At 48.2% G+C, this 16375-nt stretch overlaps 1 protein-coding gene across 2 annotated transcripts in view; it reads left to right on the forward strand.

Annotated features, from left to right (window-relative positions):
• The first annotated feature begins 1669 nt into the window (after positions 1–1669).
• Positions 1670–16375, forward strand: part of LOC103463201 (phosphatidylinositol 3-kinase regulatory subunit gamma) — a 78383-nt gene continuing 63677 nt past the window's right edge. Inside the window, exons 1-2 of one of the 2 annotated variants that reach the window (XM_081605870.1) lie at positions 1670–1686; positions 2896–3280. In XM_081605870.1, coding sequence (XP_081461996.1) covers positions 3130–3280 — 151 coding nt within the window. In that variant the 5' untranslated portion in view covers positions 1670–1686; positions 2896–3129. Of the gene's footprint in view, positions 1687–2481; positions 3281–16375 lie in introns of those variants that run through there. The other variant, XM_081605869.1, reaches the window with a different exon arrangement.

Consider the following 16375-nt stretch of genomic DNA (forward strand, 5'->3'; position numbering starts at 1 on the left):
GACCGCATTTGCAGCTCAACCGTCATAGGATCAATAAGAACAAAGTGTCTGCTGGTGTAAGTATTATTGCTTTGCTTTCTTTGTGTTTAGTGAATGAAAAAAATAAAGTCAATAATAAACACATCCATTATGAAAACCTTTTAGCCAAGTGCAGCATAATGGCAGTACCGATACATCTTCTACATCCTGAAGCCTGTCTGTTACAGCCTTACGTTAGCTGAACAGATCAATATGCAATGTGTACCGTATCTGACATACATTAAAGATTTTATTTCACCTGAAAAGGCCTTTTACTAAACTGTAATTGTGTTAGCCATGCTAGCATCAGGCCTAGGGACACTCAAACATTTGCCAACAACAGATATCACTGGTTTCAAAAGTAACCCTCAAAACCATGAATGTCCGACTTACCCAGCCTTGCAAGAACAATAGGCATCAGTGATCTTGTCCACAGCTATATTTATGCTGAGGGTGTGAGGATCTGCTGTTTTCCTCATCAATCGGTAGCATTTAGCTGTGACTCGCACAATGTTGGAGGCATCGCGTGGCTCAAACACCTTGATGTTGTCCAAAAAAGATGACATGAACTTGTTGGTTCCATTGTCGTGGCTGATATTTTGTGAAAATCCAGCAGAAATGTTACACTAATCAACTCAGAAATACTTTGCAGAGAGTCAGTCGAAATGAAAGACGCCATGTTTAGATAGAAACTAAGCACAGCGAGGCTTTGTTTGTGAGACATGCAGCCACGTGGGGTTTTAGAGGGGCGTTTCTGGGCGGAGCTTGGTAAGGTCCATGGAAGGAAGATTGCCCCCAGCTCATTAAATCTGTTAATTTGATCAGTTGTTGATTATTTACATTTTCTTTTATATGTATCATATATGTAATTTTAATTTAACTTATTTTCCATTTCTTAATGTGTCCTTCATTCAAGCTAGGACTCTGTTAATTTCGATCAATTAATTGCATCAACTTTAATGTGGTAAAAAAATGTTATTGCAATTAATCTTTTTTTAAATACATGTTTCTGGTACAACAGTAAACCTGGTGCACAAAAAACATCCAGCGATGAATGACGAAGATGAAGGTTTATTTCTGCTTCTAAATGATCTGATTGGACACTGGAAGATAGCCCACCAGTGAAGCAATGCTAGCCTAAAATAGCATCTCAATGCTAATATGTAGCAGCTAAAGCTAATGTCAGCGTTCACAGTCCACATTTCTAAAGACACTCCATGAATCAGGACTTCCTGAAACAGTTCTGATCATCTGATGGATGAAGGACCTGAATATCAGATTAAAAACTATAAATATATTTATTGATGAGCTCAGATATCCATTCAGTAATTTAACAGCAATAAAGGGTTTTGAATTTAAATTGTTGCTTATTTTTTATATGTAGTTTAAGGTTAAAATGTGCTTAATTGGCTTTTCAGTCAAACATTACTGCTTAACCGGAAGCGTTGCCTCATATTACAGAGAACACGCGTTGATTTAACCAGTTCCTGATCTTCAGGTTTCACTGTTTCCGGTTCTGATCACCACAGCTGAGACCCGTTAAGCAGCCAGCAGACCGTCAGTCCGGTTCGGACTCTGTCCAAACCTGGCTCTGGTTTCTCGATCTTGTTTTTCTGTCCTTCACCTATAAATTAAGATGCTTGGACAGCTGGACCAACGACAATGAAGGTAAGATGACGATTAATGTGCTTAAATGTTCTCAATCTGATCAATCATTATTTATTTGTATGCTGCCGAATTACAAAATATGAGGAGATGTTCAGTATTATTTTAGTTTAAGAAGTTATCATCGAATGCAGATTGTTAATATAATAGTTTTATCGATAGATTCCACTACAACTGGCCAGGTTTATCGCTGATGAAGAGATTTTAAGCTAACTTTGGCGAGGTAACAATTTAGCTCCGAACCAATAGTTAGCAAACCAGATTCCAAAGTAAACCAGGTAGGAAGCTAACCATTTAGCTTGAAGCTAACCATTTAGCTTGAAGCTAACCATTTAGCTTGAAGCTAACCATTTAGCTTGAAGCTAGCCATTTAGCTTCAAGCTAGCCATTTAGCTTCAAGCTAGCCATTTAGCTTGAAGCTAGCCATTTAGCTTGAAGCTAACCATTTAGTTGTCTGCAAACTAAATATTTATCTTCAAAGTAGCTTCAAGATAAATAATTTAAAACTGTAACATTCATAAATGAATTAATAACATGGTGACTTTGAAAAGTAAAATTTTTTTACTCATGATGAGCTAAACATCCGTAATATTTCTGTTAATTATCACAGTTTAGTTTTATAAACGGTCACTGGTTCTGGTTCTGGTTCTGGTTCCAGCTGAAAAACCCCAGAATGGGTTCAGTCTGATTTCCAGCTGTCAGATGGAAATCCTTCCTCCTGGAGCGGAAATCTCCTCTTCCTCATTTCCTCTTTCTGCAGATTCAGGATGAAAGTACGCACCTGATGACGCGGCTGTTGCGTCATCAGGTGCGTACTTTCCCGGAGCCTCCGCGGTTCTGGTCCAATCCGCAGCGTTTCCGATCCTCCATCTTTAAATTTAATGGATTTATTCCTAAAATCCGAGCCGCTGCGGACTCGCAGGAAGCGGCTTTCCCCGCATTTCCTCCCGACCCCGCAGCTCCGACCCTTCAGCTCAGCTGCGGGATGAAGTGAGTGAACAGAAGCTGCCGCCGGTGTTCATCAGCACCGCAGCTCTGCCCCGCACCGAGCGGGCTGCCAGTCTGCGGGACCAGCGTGGAGTCGGGGCTGCGGCCGCTGCTGCGGTGTGTTTGCGGGTTCAGCGCTGTGTTTGCGGGTTTAGCGCTGTGTTTGCGGTGCGGTTCCTGCCTCTGCGTCACTGACCGGCTGAAATCTGAACTTCATCTTTTCAGGGGGAGGAAAGTCCCATCCTGCACTGCGGCGCTCCTCCTCAGTCTGCAGGAGCCGGGCTCTCCATCTGGACCAGACCAGTGATGAAGGATCTGCAGGATTCTTTTCACTTGTAGGACCTCAGTTTCTACCTCAGGGCTTTGACTAGGCCCTTCTGATTGGCCCAGCAGCACCTCCAGCTTTACCTCGGGAACTTCAGGAAGTCTCTTCCATCTCAGGATTAATCCGTTTCTGTCATGGCTGCTGGGAGTTTCTGGACCCGGACGCTCCGTGAACTCAGCGGGGAGGACCGGAACCTGCAGCCGTGCGTCCCGCCGGCGGACCCCGCGCCGCTGGGGGGCTCTGCAGCCGGGCTGGAGGAGCAGCAGGGGGCCCTGCAGCCTCCAGGTGAGTTCAGCTCCAGCTGTTTGCTCTGAAGCTTCAGAGGTCAGAGGTCAACCTGGGAGTTGCCTGGATTCGGTTCTGACCAGGTGAACTCTACCGGTTTGGTGTCTAGATTAAGGCAGAGAGGAAATGAAATCTGATTGGCTCAGGATGCTGGTTGCCATGGTTACATCCAGAGGTAAAACTACGACCTTCCTGAGGTTTTGGTTTTCATTTTTCATGAATATTTCCTGGTAAAACTCACCTGCTTCTTTAAGCTTCGTCTGTTTTCTGCTTCATCAGACGTTCGGCTCCAAGTATTGATTATTATATTGATCGATTATTCTGACAACTAACTGAATAATCAGATGAAAAAGGCACAGTGCAGGTTTTTCACCTTCTTTTATATACAATATTAAAAATACATAAAAAGATGCAAATCAATTTCTATATTAAATAAAAAAATAATTTATTGCATAAAGGTTAATAAGTTATTTTAGTGAATCCTGATCATTTGTAGCAAAACATGAATGATCCAGTTAATTATTATTGATTAGTTGACGATGATTTCAATAATTGATGTCTATTTAATTTCAATTATATTGAGTTTGTGTGTGTGTGTTGGTAACAATCGGCTGTCGGTCATTAATAATCGGCTGTCGGTCATTAATAATCGGCTGTGGCTCATTAATTATCGGCTATGGGTCATTAATTATAGACTGTGGGTCATTAATAATCGGCTGTCAGTCATTAATAATCGGCTGTCGGTCATTGATAATCAGCTGTCGGTCGTTAATAATCGGCTATGGGTCATTAATTATAGACTGTGGGTCATTAATAATCGGCTGTCAGTCATTGATAATCGGCTGTCGGTCATTAATAATTGGGCCGTCGGTCATTAATAATTGGGCCGTCGGTCATTAATAATCGGCTGTCGGTCATTGATAATCGGCTGTCGGTCATTGATAATCGGCTGTCGGTCATTGATAATCAGCTGTCGGTCATTGATAATCGGCTGTCGGTCATTGATCATCAGCTGTCGGTCGTTAATAATCGGCTATGGGTCATTAATTATAGACTGTGGGTCAGTAATAATCGGCTGTCGGTCATTGATAATCGGCTGTCGGTCATTGATAATCGGCTGTCGGTCATTGATAATCGGCTGTCGGTCATTGATCATCAGCTGTCGGTCGTTAATAATCGGCTATGGGTCATTAATTATAGACTGTGGGTCAGTAATAATCGGCTGTCGGTCATTGATAATCGGCTGTCGGTCATTAATTATCGGCTGTCAGTCGGTGATAATGTGCCGTCGGTCATCAATAATCGGCCGTCGTTCATTGATAATCGGCTGTCCGTCGGTGATAATCGGCTGTCGGTCATTAATAATTGGGCCGTCGGTCATTAATAATTGGGCCGTCGGTCATTAATAATTGGGCCGTCGGTCATTAATAATTGGGCCGTCGGTCATTAATAATTGGGCCATCGGTCATTGATAATCGGCTGTCGGTCATTAATAATTGGGCTGTTGGTCATTAATAATTGGGCCGTCGGTCGTTAATAATCGGGCCGTCGGTCATTAATAATTGGGCCGTCGTTCATTGATAATCGGCTGTCGTTCATTGATAATCGGCTGTCGGTCATTAATAATTGGGCCGTCTGTCATTAGTAATTGGGCCGTCGATCATTGATAATCGGGCCGTTGGTCATTGATAATCGGCTGTCGTTCATTGATAATCGGCTGTCGTTCATTGATAATCGGCTGTCGTTCATTGATAATCGGCTGTCGTTCATTGATAATCGGCTGTCGGTCGGTGATAATCGGCTGTCGGTCATTAATAATTGGGCCGTCTGTCATTAGTAATTGGGCCGTCGGTCATTAGTAATTGGGCCGTCGGTCATTGATAATCGGGCCGTCGGTCATTGATAATCGGGCCGTCGGTCATTGATAATCGGCTGTCGGTCATTGATAATCGGCTGTCGGTCGGTGATAATCGGCTGTCGGTCGGTGATAATCGGCTGTCGGTCGGTGATAATCGGCTGTCGGTCGGTGATAATCGGCCGTCGGTCGGTGATAATGGGCCGTCGGTCGGTGATAATGGGCTGTCGGTCGGTGATAATCGGCCGTCGGTCGGTGATAATGGGCCGTCGGTCGGTGATAATGGGCCGTCGGTCGGTGATAATGGGCCGTCGGTCGGTGATAATTGGGCCGTCGGTCGGTGATAATTGGGCCGTCGGTCGTTAATAATTGGGCCGTCGGTCTTTAATAATCGGGCCGTCTGTCATTAGTAATTGGGCCGTCGGTCATTGATAATTGGGCCGTCGGTCATTGATAATTGGGCCGTCGGTCATTGATAATTGGGCCGTCGGTCGGTGATAATGGGCCGTCGGTCGGTGATAATGGGCCGTCGGTCGGTGATAATTGGGCCGTCGGTCGGTGATAATGGGCCGTCGGTCGGTGATAATGGGCCGTCGGTCGGTGATAATTGGGCCGTCGGTCGGTGATAATTGGGCCGTCGGTCGGTGATAATGGGCCGTCGGTCGGTGATAATGGGCCGTCGGTCGGTGATAATTGGGCCGTCGGTCGGTGATAATTGGGCCGTCGGTCGGTGATAATGGGCCGTCGGTCGGTGATAATGGGCCATAATGGGGCCGTCGGTCGGTGATAATGGGCCGTCGGTCGGTGATAATGGGCCGTCGGTCGGTGATAATTGGGCCGTCGGTCGGTGATAATTGGGCCGTCGGTCGTTAATAATTGGGCCGTCGGTCATTGATAATTGGGCCGTCGGTCATTGATAATTGGGCCGTCGGTCATTGATAATTGGGCCGTCGGTCGGTGATAATGGGCCGTCGGTCGGTGATAATGGGCCGTCGGTCATTAATAATTGGGCCATCGGTCATTGATAATCGGCTGTCGGTCATTAATAATTGGGCTGTTGGTCATTAATAATTGGGCCGTCGGTCGTTAATAATCGGGCCGTCGGTCATTAATAATTGGGCCGTCGTTCATTGATAATCGGCTGTCGTTCATTGATAATCGGCTGTCGGTCATTAATAATTGGGCCGTCTGTCATTAGTAATTGGGCCGTCGATCATTGATAATCGGCCGTTGGTCATTGATAATCGGCTGTCGTTCATTGATAATCGGCTGTCGTTCATTGATAATCGGCTGTCGTTCATTGATAATCGGCTGTCGTTCATTGATAATCGGCTGTCGGTCGGTGATAATCGGCTGTCGGTCATTAATAATTGGGCCGTCTGTCATTAGTAATTGGGCCGTCGGTCATTAGTAATTGGGCCGTCGGTCATTGATAATCGGGCCGTCGGTCATTGATAATCGGGCCGTCGGTCATTGATAATCGGCTGTCGGTCATTGATAATCGGCTGTCGGTCGGTGATAATCGGCTGTCGGTCGGTGATAATCGGCTGTCGGTCGGTGATAATCGGCCGTCGGTCGGTGATAATGGGCCGTCGGTCGGTGATAATGGGCTGTCGGTCGGTGATAATCGGCCGTCGGTCGGTGATAATGGGCCGTCGGTCGGTGATAATGGGCCGTCGGTCGGTGATAATGGGCCGTCGGTCGGTGATAATTGGGCCGTCGGTCGGTGATAATTGGGCCGTCGGTCGTTAATAATTGGGCCGTCGGTCTTTAATAATCGGGCCGTCTGTCATTAGTAATTGGGCCGTCGGTCATTGATAATTGGGCCGTCGGTCATTGATAATTGGGCCGTCGGTCATTGATAATTGGGCCGTCGGTCGGTGATAATGGGCCGTCGGTCGGTGATAATGGGCCGTCGGTCGGTGATAATTGGGCCGTCGGTCATTGATAATTGGGCCGTCGGTCGGTGATAATGGGCCGTCGGTCGGTGATAATGGGCCGTCGGTCGGTGATAATTGGGCCGTCGGTCGGTGATAATGGGCCGTCGGTCGGTGATAATGGGCCGTCGGTCGGTGATAATGGGCCGTCGGTCGGTGATAATTGGGCCGTCGGTCGGTGATAATGGGCCGTCGGTCGGTGATAATGGGCCGTCGGTCGGTGATAATGGGCCGTCGGTCGGTGATAATGGGCCGTCGGTCGGTGATAATGGGCCGTCGGTCGGTGATAATTGGGCCGTCGGTCGGTGATAATGGGCCGTCGGTCGGTGATAATTGGGCCGTCGGTCGGTGATAATTGGGCCGTCGGTCGGTGATAATTGGGCCGTCGGTCGTTAATAATTGGGCCGTCGGTCATTGATAATTGGGCCGTCGGTCATTGATAATTGGGCCGTCGGTCATTGATAATTGGGCCGTCGGTCGGTGATAATGGGCCGTCGGTCGGTGATAATGGGCCGTCGGTCGGTGATAATTGGGCCGTCGGTCATTGATAATTGGGCCGTCGGTCGGTGATAATGGGCCGTCGGTCGGTGATAATGGGCCGTTGGTCGGTGATAATTGGGCCGTCGGTCGGTGATAATGGGCCGTCGGTCGGTGATAATGGGCCGTCGGTCGGTGATAATTGGGCCGTCGGTCGGTGATAATTGGGCCGTCGGTCGGTGATAATGGGCCGTCGGTCGGTGATAATGGGCCGTCGGTCGGTGATAATTGGGCCGTCGGTCGGTGATAATTGGGCCGTCGGTCGGTGATAATGGGCCGTCGGTCGGTGATAATGGGCCGTCGGTCGGTGATAATTGGGCCGTCGGTCGGTGATAATTGGGCCGTCGGTCGTTAATAATTGGGCCGTCGGTCTTTAATAATCGGGCCGTCTGTCATTAATAATTGGGCCGTCGTTCATTGATAATCGGCTGTCGTTCATTGATAATCGGCTGTCGGTCATTAATAATTGGGCCGTCTGTCATTAGTAATTGGGCCGTCGATCATTGATAATCGGGCCGTTGGTCATTGATAATCGGCTGTCGTTCATTGATAATCGGCTGTCGTTCATTGATAATCGGCTGTCGTTCATTGATAATCGGCTGTCGTTCATTGATAATCGGCTGTCGGTCGGTGATAATCGGCTGTCGGTCATTAATAATTGGGCCGTCTGTCATTAGTAATTGGGCCGTCGGTCATTAGTAATTGGGCCGTCGGTCATTGATAATCGGGCCGTCGGTCATTGATAATCGGGCCGTCGGTCATTGATAATCGGCTGTCGGTCATTGATAATCGGCTGTCGGTCGGTGATAATCGGCTGTCGGTCGGTGATAATCGGCTGTCGGTCGGTGATAATCGGCTGTCGGTCGGTGATAATCGGCCGTCGGTCGGTGATAATGGGCCGTCGGTCGGTGATAATGGGCTGTCGGTCGGTGATAATCGGCCGTCGGTCGGTGATAATGGGCCGTCGGTCGGTGATAATGGGCCGTCGGTCGGTGATAATGGGCCGTCGGTCGGTGATAATTGGGCCGTCGGTCGGTGATAATTGGGCCGTCGGTCGTTAATAATTGGGCCGTCGGTCTTTAATAATCGGGCCGTCTGTCATTAGTAATTGGGCCGTCGGTCATTGATAATTGGGCCGTCGGTCATTGATAATTGGGCCGTCGGTCATTGATAATTGGGCCGTCGGTCGGTGATAATGGGCCGTCGGTCGGTGATAATGGGCCGTCGGTCGGTGATAATTGGGCCGTCGGTCATTGATAATTGGGCCGTCGGTCGGTGATAATGGGCCGTCGGTCGGTGATAATGGGCCGTCGGTCGGTGATAATGGGCCGTCGGTCGGTGATAATTGGGCCGTCGGTCGGTGATAATGGGCCGTCGGTCGGTGATAATGGGCCGTCGGTCGGTGATAATTGGGCCGTCGGTCGGTGATAATTGGGCCGTCGGTCGGTGATAATGGGCCGTCGGTCGGTGATAATGGGCCGTCGGTCGGTGATAATGGGCCGTCGGTCGGTGATAATTGGGCCGTCGGTCGGTGATAATGGGCCGTCGGTCGGTGATAATGGGCCGTCGGTCGGTGATAATTGGGCCGTCGGTCGGTGATAATGGGCCGTCGGTCGGTGATAATGGGCCGTCGGTCGTGATAATTGGGCCGTCGGTCGTTGATAATGGGGCCGTCGGTCGTTGATAATGGGCCGTCGGTCGGTGATAATGGGCCGTCGGTCGGTGATAATGGGCCGTCGGTCATTGATAATTGGGCCGTCGGTCGGTGATAATGGGCCGTCGGTCGGTGATAATGGGCCGTGGTCGGTGATAATGGGCCGTCGGTCGGTGATAATGGGCCGTCGGTCGGTGATAATGGGCCGTCGGTCGTGATAATGGGCCGTCGGTCGGTGATAATGGGCCGTCGGTCGGTGATAATTGGGCCGTCGGTCGGTGATAATGGGCCGTCGGTCGGTGATAATGGGCCGTCGGTCGGTGATAATGGGCCGTCGGTCGGTGATAATTGGGCCGTCGGTCGGTGATAATGGGCCGTCGGTCGGTGATAATGGGCCGGTCGGTGATAATGGGCCGTCGGTCGGTGATAATTGGGCCGTCGGTCGGTGATAATTGGGCCGTCGGTCGTTAATAATTGGGCCGTCGGTCTTTAATAATCGGGCCGTCTGTCATTAGTAATTGGGCCGTCGGTCATTGATAATCGGGCCGTCGGTCGGTGATAATCGGCTGTCGGTCGGTGATAATCGGCTGTCGGTCGGTGATAATCGGCTGTCGGTCGGTGATAATCGGCTGTCGGTCGGTGATAATCGGGCCGTCGGTCGGTGATAATCGGCCGTCGGTCGGTGATAATTGGGCCGTCGGTCGGTGATAATGGGCCGTCGGTCGGTGATAATGGGCCGTCGGTCGGTGATAATTGGGCCGTCGGTCGGTGATAATTGGGCCGTCGGTCGGTGATAATTGGGCCGTCGGTCGGTGATAATGGGCCGTCGGTCGGTGATAATGGGCCGTCGGTCGGTGATAATTGGGCCGTCGGTCGGTGATAATGGGCCGTCGGTCGGTGATAATGGGCCGTCGGTCGGTGATAATTGGGCCGTCGGTCGGTGATAATTGGGCCGTCGGTCGTTAATAATTGGGCCGTCGGTCTTTAATAATCGGGCCGTCTGTCATTAGTAATTGGGCCGTCGGTCATTGATAATCGGGCCGTCGGTCGGTGATAATCGGCTGTCGGTCGGTGATAATCGGCTGTCGGTCGGTGATAATCGGCTGTCGGTCGGTGATAATCGGCTGTCGGTCGGTGATAATCGGCCGTCGGTCGGTGATAATGGGCCGTCGGTCGGTGATAATTGGGCCGTCGGTCGGTGATAATTGGGCCGTCGGTCGGTGATAATTGGGCCGTCGGTCGTTAATAATCGGGCCGTCCGTCATTGATAATCGGCTGTCGGTCATTGATAATCGGCTGTCGGTCGGTGATATTTCCTTGCGGCTGTGATGTGTTAGTTGGATGTAAACATGGAGGGTTTGGTTCTCAGTGAAGGTTTCAGGTTTATACTGCTGGTGTGTTTTGTTGTATCGATGTTTATTATATTTTCTATAATTCCTCTCCCGGTTTTTACTTCTGGAACTGTGAAGTTGGTGTCTGACGTTCTGAGGCTGAAGTTGTTTAACTCCTCCAGCTAAACGTCTCTGGATCTCCCAGCAGCTTTCCAGGCTTCACATCAAAGCCCGACTCGCTGCTGCAGCCTTCAAAGACGAGTTGCAGGAGGAAGAGGAGCATGATGAAGATTATGGGACAAATGTAGAAGTCCAGACCCAGAGGAACTCCTTCATGGAACCAGCAGATGAGTTTGAGCGCCTGGAGCAGAGCAGCAGCTTGGATCCATTTCAGCTCCAGTAAAAGCTGCAGATATTCATGTTTCTGACTCTGTAAATGTTCCCAGCAGGACCAGTTTAAGGAAACTGGAGCTGCTGGGAACCAGTTTAAGGAGACTGGAGCTGCTGGGAACCAGTTTAAGGAGACTGGAGCTGCTGGGAACATCCTGGGAGGGAAAAAGTTTGAAACTCGAAGAGGAGAAATGATGTGAAATCACTGATGGATTTGGTTTTAAAGCTTTTAGTGATCGACGCCTCCGTTTGGAGACCAGATGGTTTTCATCGGCTCACTCCGCTTTAGCCCGACTCCAGTCCGTCTGCATATTAAGTCTGGTTCGGTTGGTGAGGTGTGAATGCTAATCGACCTCTGACCTCTAGTCATCCAAACCTCGTCTGGGTTTGGATGAAGTGAACTCTGGTTCAGTTTGAATGTTAACGCCATGTGGACCGGAGACGGCTCTAAAGCAGGAAGTGGACTATAGAACAGAGCATTCTGGGTAAATCCAGCCAAAGCTAACGTGCTAGCCTAGCGCTAGCAGCAGAAATGGCTCCTGGTCTTTAGCCTAAAGAGAAATCCTCCAACCACTAAAATCCTCCATCTTGTTTCCATCTGGTGAAGAAGGAAGTTGCTCTCAGTGTCTTCGTTGGTTTTTGTGTCGTTTCCTTCAGTGGTTCTTGGTGCAGCGCCCCCACAGGCCAGGAGGGGAACAGCTGGGTTTGACTCAGAGCCACAGCAGCTGGAGGTGGAGCAGATGTTCTGGGTCCAGTAGAACCGGACTGAAGGAGGGAAACCAGCCTGTGAATGTGGGAGACTGAAAGAAGAAGCTGCTCTGGATGTTTTCATGCTTTAGCTGAAGCTGCTGACCTTGAAGCAGAAACTGAACCGTTTGGCTGCAGATGGATCCATCGCATGCTTCCTAATCTCATGTTTCATGCTAATCTCTGACTGCTTATCATCATAATCTCACTGAAGTGTTGATGCAGCAGCAGCACGCAACGACTCATCATCATCCTCAGGATGAAGGAGGAACCTCATCACTTCTGCTACTTAAAGGATTATTTCACACAAACATCACAAAACAATCAGGAGGTTTAAAAAGAAAACATCACTTTGGAAAGATTTCAGTTTTTATCCATCTGAACACAAGAGCTCAGTTTGTTTTTCAACCAAATGATGACAAAGAAAAAAAGAGTTTCCAGACCTGGTGCTGCGTCTTCCCGTCCTCCTGTCCTCCCGTCCACCTGTCCTCCCGTCCTCCTGTCCCCCTGTCCACCTGTCCTCCTGTCCTCCTGTCCTCCCGTCCTCCTGTCCCCCTGTCCTCCCGTCCACCTGTCCTCCTGTCCCCCTGTCCTCCCGTCCTCCTGTCCTCCTGTCCCCCTGTCCTCCTGTCTTCCTGTCCCCCTGTCCTCCCGTCCACCTGTCCTCCCGTCCCCCTGTCCTCCTGTCCTCCTGTCTTCCTGTCCTCCTGTCCACCTGTCCCCCTGTCCCTCAGCCAGGGATTAGCGTTGGCTGAGGGACGGCGTAATAAACTCTGAATCCGGGTTTCTCACGCCTCCACGTTGCGCCTCATCCAGTCACACAGACATCGGTTCGGCCCGGTTCGGCCCGGTTATCAAGCCGTCACATTTAAATACGTATAATAGTTAAATTTTTACACCTTGATCATTTTTTGTTCATTTTTTCATCATTTGATAAATTAAATCCTGATTGCAGACGGATCAATAATTCAGACTAATAATCTTCTCTGGGTTTTAATCCAGGCTGACTGTGGTTCTGGTTCTGGTTCTGGTTCTGTGCAGTTAAACCCATACAGTCGCAGAAATATAGAAATAGAACGAGCCAATTTTACTAGAACATAAAACTGAATGTGAAATAAACTCTGGATACGGAGGAAAGTGAAGCATGAAGCTGATCCGACTGAAATGTTTTATTTAAAATCTGAATGTTTCTGTTTTTCCTCCTGGGTTCGATTTTGTGGTTTTGAGTTTGTTTCCTGCAGCAGATCATAAATCTGGAAACATGAAGCGATGATGCTTTGATGTTCATGGAGACAGAAACCAGCTGAAGGACGAAGTGTTTCTGTCTTACTATGGACCACACACACACCTACACACACACACACACCTACACACACACACACACCTACACACACACACACCTACACACCTACACACCTACACACACACCTACACACACACACACACACACCTACACACACACACACCTACACACACACACACACCTACACACACACACACACACCTACACACACACACCTACACCTACACACACCTACACACACACACCTGCGCACACACACACACACACACACACACCTACACACACACCTACACCTACACACACACACACACACACCCACACACACACACACCTACACACACACACACACCTACACACACACCTACACCTACACACACACACACACCTACACATACACACACACCTACACACACCTACACACACACACACACACACACCACACACACACACACACACACACCACACACACACACACCTACACACACACACACCTACACACACACACACACCTACACACACACACCTACACACCTACACACACACCTACACACACACACCTACACACACACACACACCCACACACCTACACACACACCTACACACACACACACCTACACACACACCTACACCTACACACACACACACACCTACACACACACACACACCTACACACACACCCACACCCACACACACCTACACCTACACACACACACCTACACCTACACACACACACACACCTACACACACACCTACACCTACACACACCTACACCTACACACACACCTACACCTACACACACACCTACACACCTACACCTACACACACACACACACACACTCTGCAGGCCGTTTCTCTTTGTCCAGGAATAAACGGAACCAAAACTCTTATCGGTTTAAACGAACGAAGAAGCTAAAATATGTAAAATGTACTTTTTGTTCTATAAAAATGTATTTCTGGGAAAATGAAGGAGCTTCTTTCACTGCCTGCGTCCTTCAGCTCCCCCTGTTGGTTGGAGGCAGAATGTCGGCCATGTTGGAGCCGTCTGGACGGTCCAGAGGGTTCTGTTGTGACGTTGAGACCAAATTTAATGAGCTCAGATGTAGAAAGCTGTTCTGCGGCGCCGCGGCCTGGTTTCTGTCTGACGGGCGGGCGGCCATGATGGAGACGAGTTCAGCCAGCGGTAAAATCCCGAGGCCGGTTCTCTGATCAGAGCCGACCTGGTTCTGAAGCCCAGACGGGTTCTGGGCTTCCTGAGGCCCAGAACCCGTTAAAGCTGCTGAGGGAAAACCGCCGAATGAACAGAAACGGATAATGAGGGAAGATGTGGATGTTTAGAAAGTTTCATTAAATATTCAAGCTTCACTGCAGAAGGTAAATAAATGTTTGATGTTTTTTCTGGTATTTCATCATCAGATCAGTGAAGTTGCTGTAAATGTTCACAGATGAAAGTATTTATTTTTATATTTCTCTCTCATTGATTTCTATCAAACTACTTTCTAAAGGTTTGGTGGTGCAGCGGATTAATTTGAGCCGCTCGTTTTAAAGCTCAGATGAACGTGGCGTTCCTCAGGGAGGTTTTCTCAGACCACTCTCTGTTGAACGTTCAGATTTAATTTGATGTCAGGAAGTTTCTTCTCTGGATTTCTGCAGCTCCATAGGGGGCAGTAGTGAGTCTGCTTGGCCCAACAGGCAGCAGGTTCTCTTCTTCTATGGTTTGAAGAGCCTGGACACACAGACATAAGGATATTATTATATTATATTATTAATGAACCAGGCCGTCTTCCATAAAGCATCCGGACCTTTTCCTGAATTTTACTTTGTAAACGTCAAATTCCAGGAATTTTCGAGAATTTTTTATTTTTATTGACTGACCGTGAATCCGACTTGATTTTTATTCTTTTTTTTGGTATTGATTTAATCTCTTTCATTTTGAATTGAGTTTTTTGACTTTATTTTTATGTTTTATTTATTTCTGATGCTCTTTGGAGTCTGAAAATCTTTACATGATTAAGATCTTTTAAAATGGCTTAAATTTAAATTCACATTTTTAAGTATAATTTTTATCTTTCGTTCAGCAGAACCATGAATATCTTGTTTATTACAGTTGGGTGAGTTTATTATTTATTGATTTATTGGGTTTCCATGGCGATGGATGTTTGAGGAAGTCAATCAAATCTGATCGGATCTGAAAAAGTATTCACACCCTGACCTGCGGACTGGTTGCTCCACCAGCAGGAACACTGGTGACCTTTGACCTCCTCCTTAAGAAGCCAGAAGGTTTTCCAGCATCAGCAGCTTGTTTAATGCCAGGTATGTGAGTCCAGACTTTGACTAGGCCACTCGATAGAGGAATCCTGTCGGAGTGCAGCAGAAGAAAGTCGGCCGAGTTTCAGCTGCTGAAGTTCAGGCGGCGCTCCACCAGAGAGCGCTCTCACTCTGCTCTGCCTTTGGGAGGAAGAGGAGGAGGATGAAGAGACAAACGGCGTTTTACAAACCGACAACATGAATCAATCTGGAGGATTCATGTCGTCGTTTCTCATGTCTGCAGGAAGAAATCAGTTTCTGAGTCACAAACAGCCGGAGCTGCTGCGTTCAAGTTTAAGACCGAGATGATCCAGACTAACTGATCAGCTCACAAGCCCGCAGCATCATGCCTACACCGCCGGGTTGGACGGCTGCTTTCCTCCAAACATCCAGAAGTTTTCTGGTTTCCAATGATGGACGACCTCGTGACCTTTAGAGGTCGTGTTGTCTCCATCACCTGGTCACTGCATGGTTCTGGTTCTGTTCAAGGAAGATCAGAGAAATTTATGAAGACAAATTCCTGACGGAGTAGAATCTGAAAAATATTTCATCTGGAAAAGTCTGGATTTTTCCAGGCCTGGATGACGGACGGATCGGGATTTATTCCTCCCCATCCGGAAAAAAACAAGTTTGAAACTGAAAGAAAAAATTTTAAAATATTTTTAAGATTTTTTTCTTTTTTTCTTTTGAAGAAACGTTTTGGTCCAAATGTAGCTCCATAGAAATATTCTAGGTACAGAGAAAAATCTTTAATCAGAAATGCAGAGATTATCTTCAGCAGGTCTCAGGTTCTGCTCTGGTTCTGTTCTGGTTCTGTTCTGGTTCTGTTCTGGTTCTGGTTCTGCTCTGGTTCTGGTTCTGTTCTGTTCTGCTCTGCTCTGGTTCTGTTCTGGTTCTGGTTCTGTTCTGGCCTCATTTTCTCTTTAGCTGCAGCAGAGAGAATCAGGAATCATTCCTCCTCCATCCTTTATCGGCTCGGTTCTGATAACCGACCCGATCGTCTGCAGCAGAACCCAGATTCTCTCCATCTCTGATTG

The sequence above is a fragment of the Poecilia reticulata genome, chromosome 4 (assembly GCF_904066995.2).
Source record: "Poecilia reticulata chromosome 4, P_reticulata-male-v2, whole genome shotgun sequence".
In the NCBI taxonomy this organism is placed as follows: domain Eukaryota; kingdom Metazoa; phylum Chordata; class Actinopteri; order Cyprinodontiformes; family Poeciliidae; genus Poecilia; species Poecilia reticulata.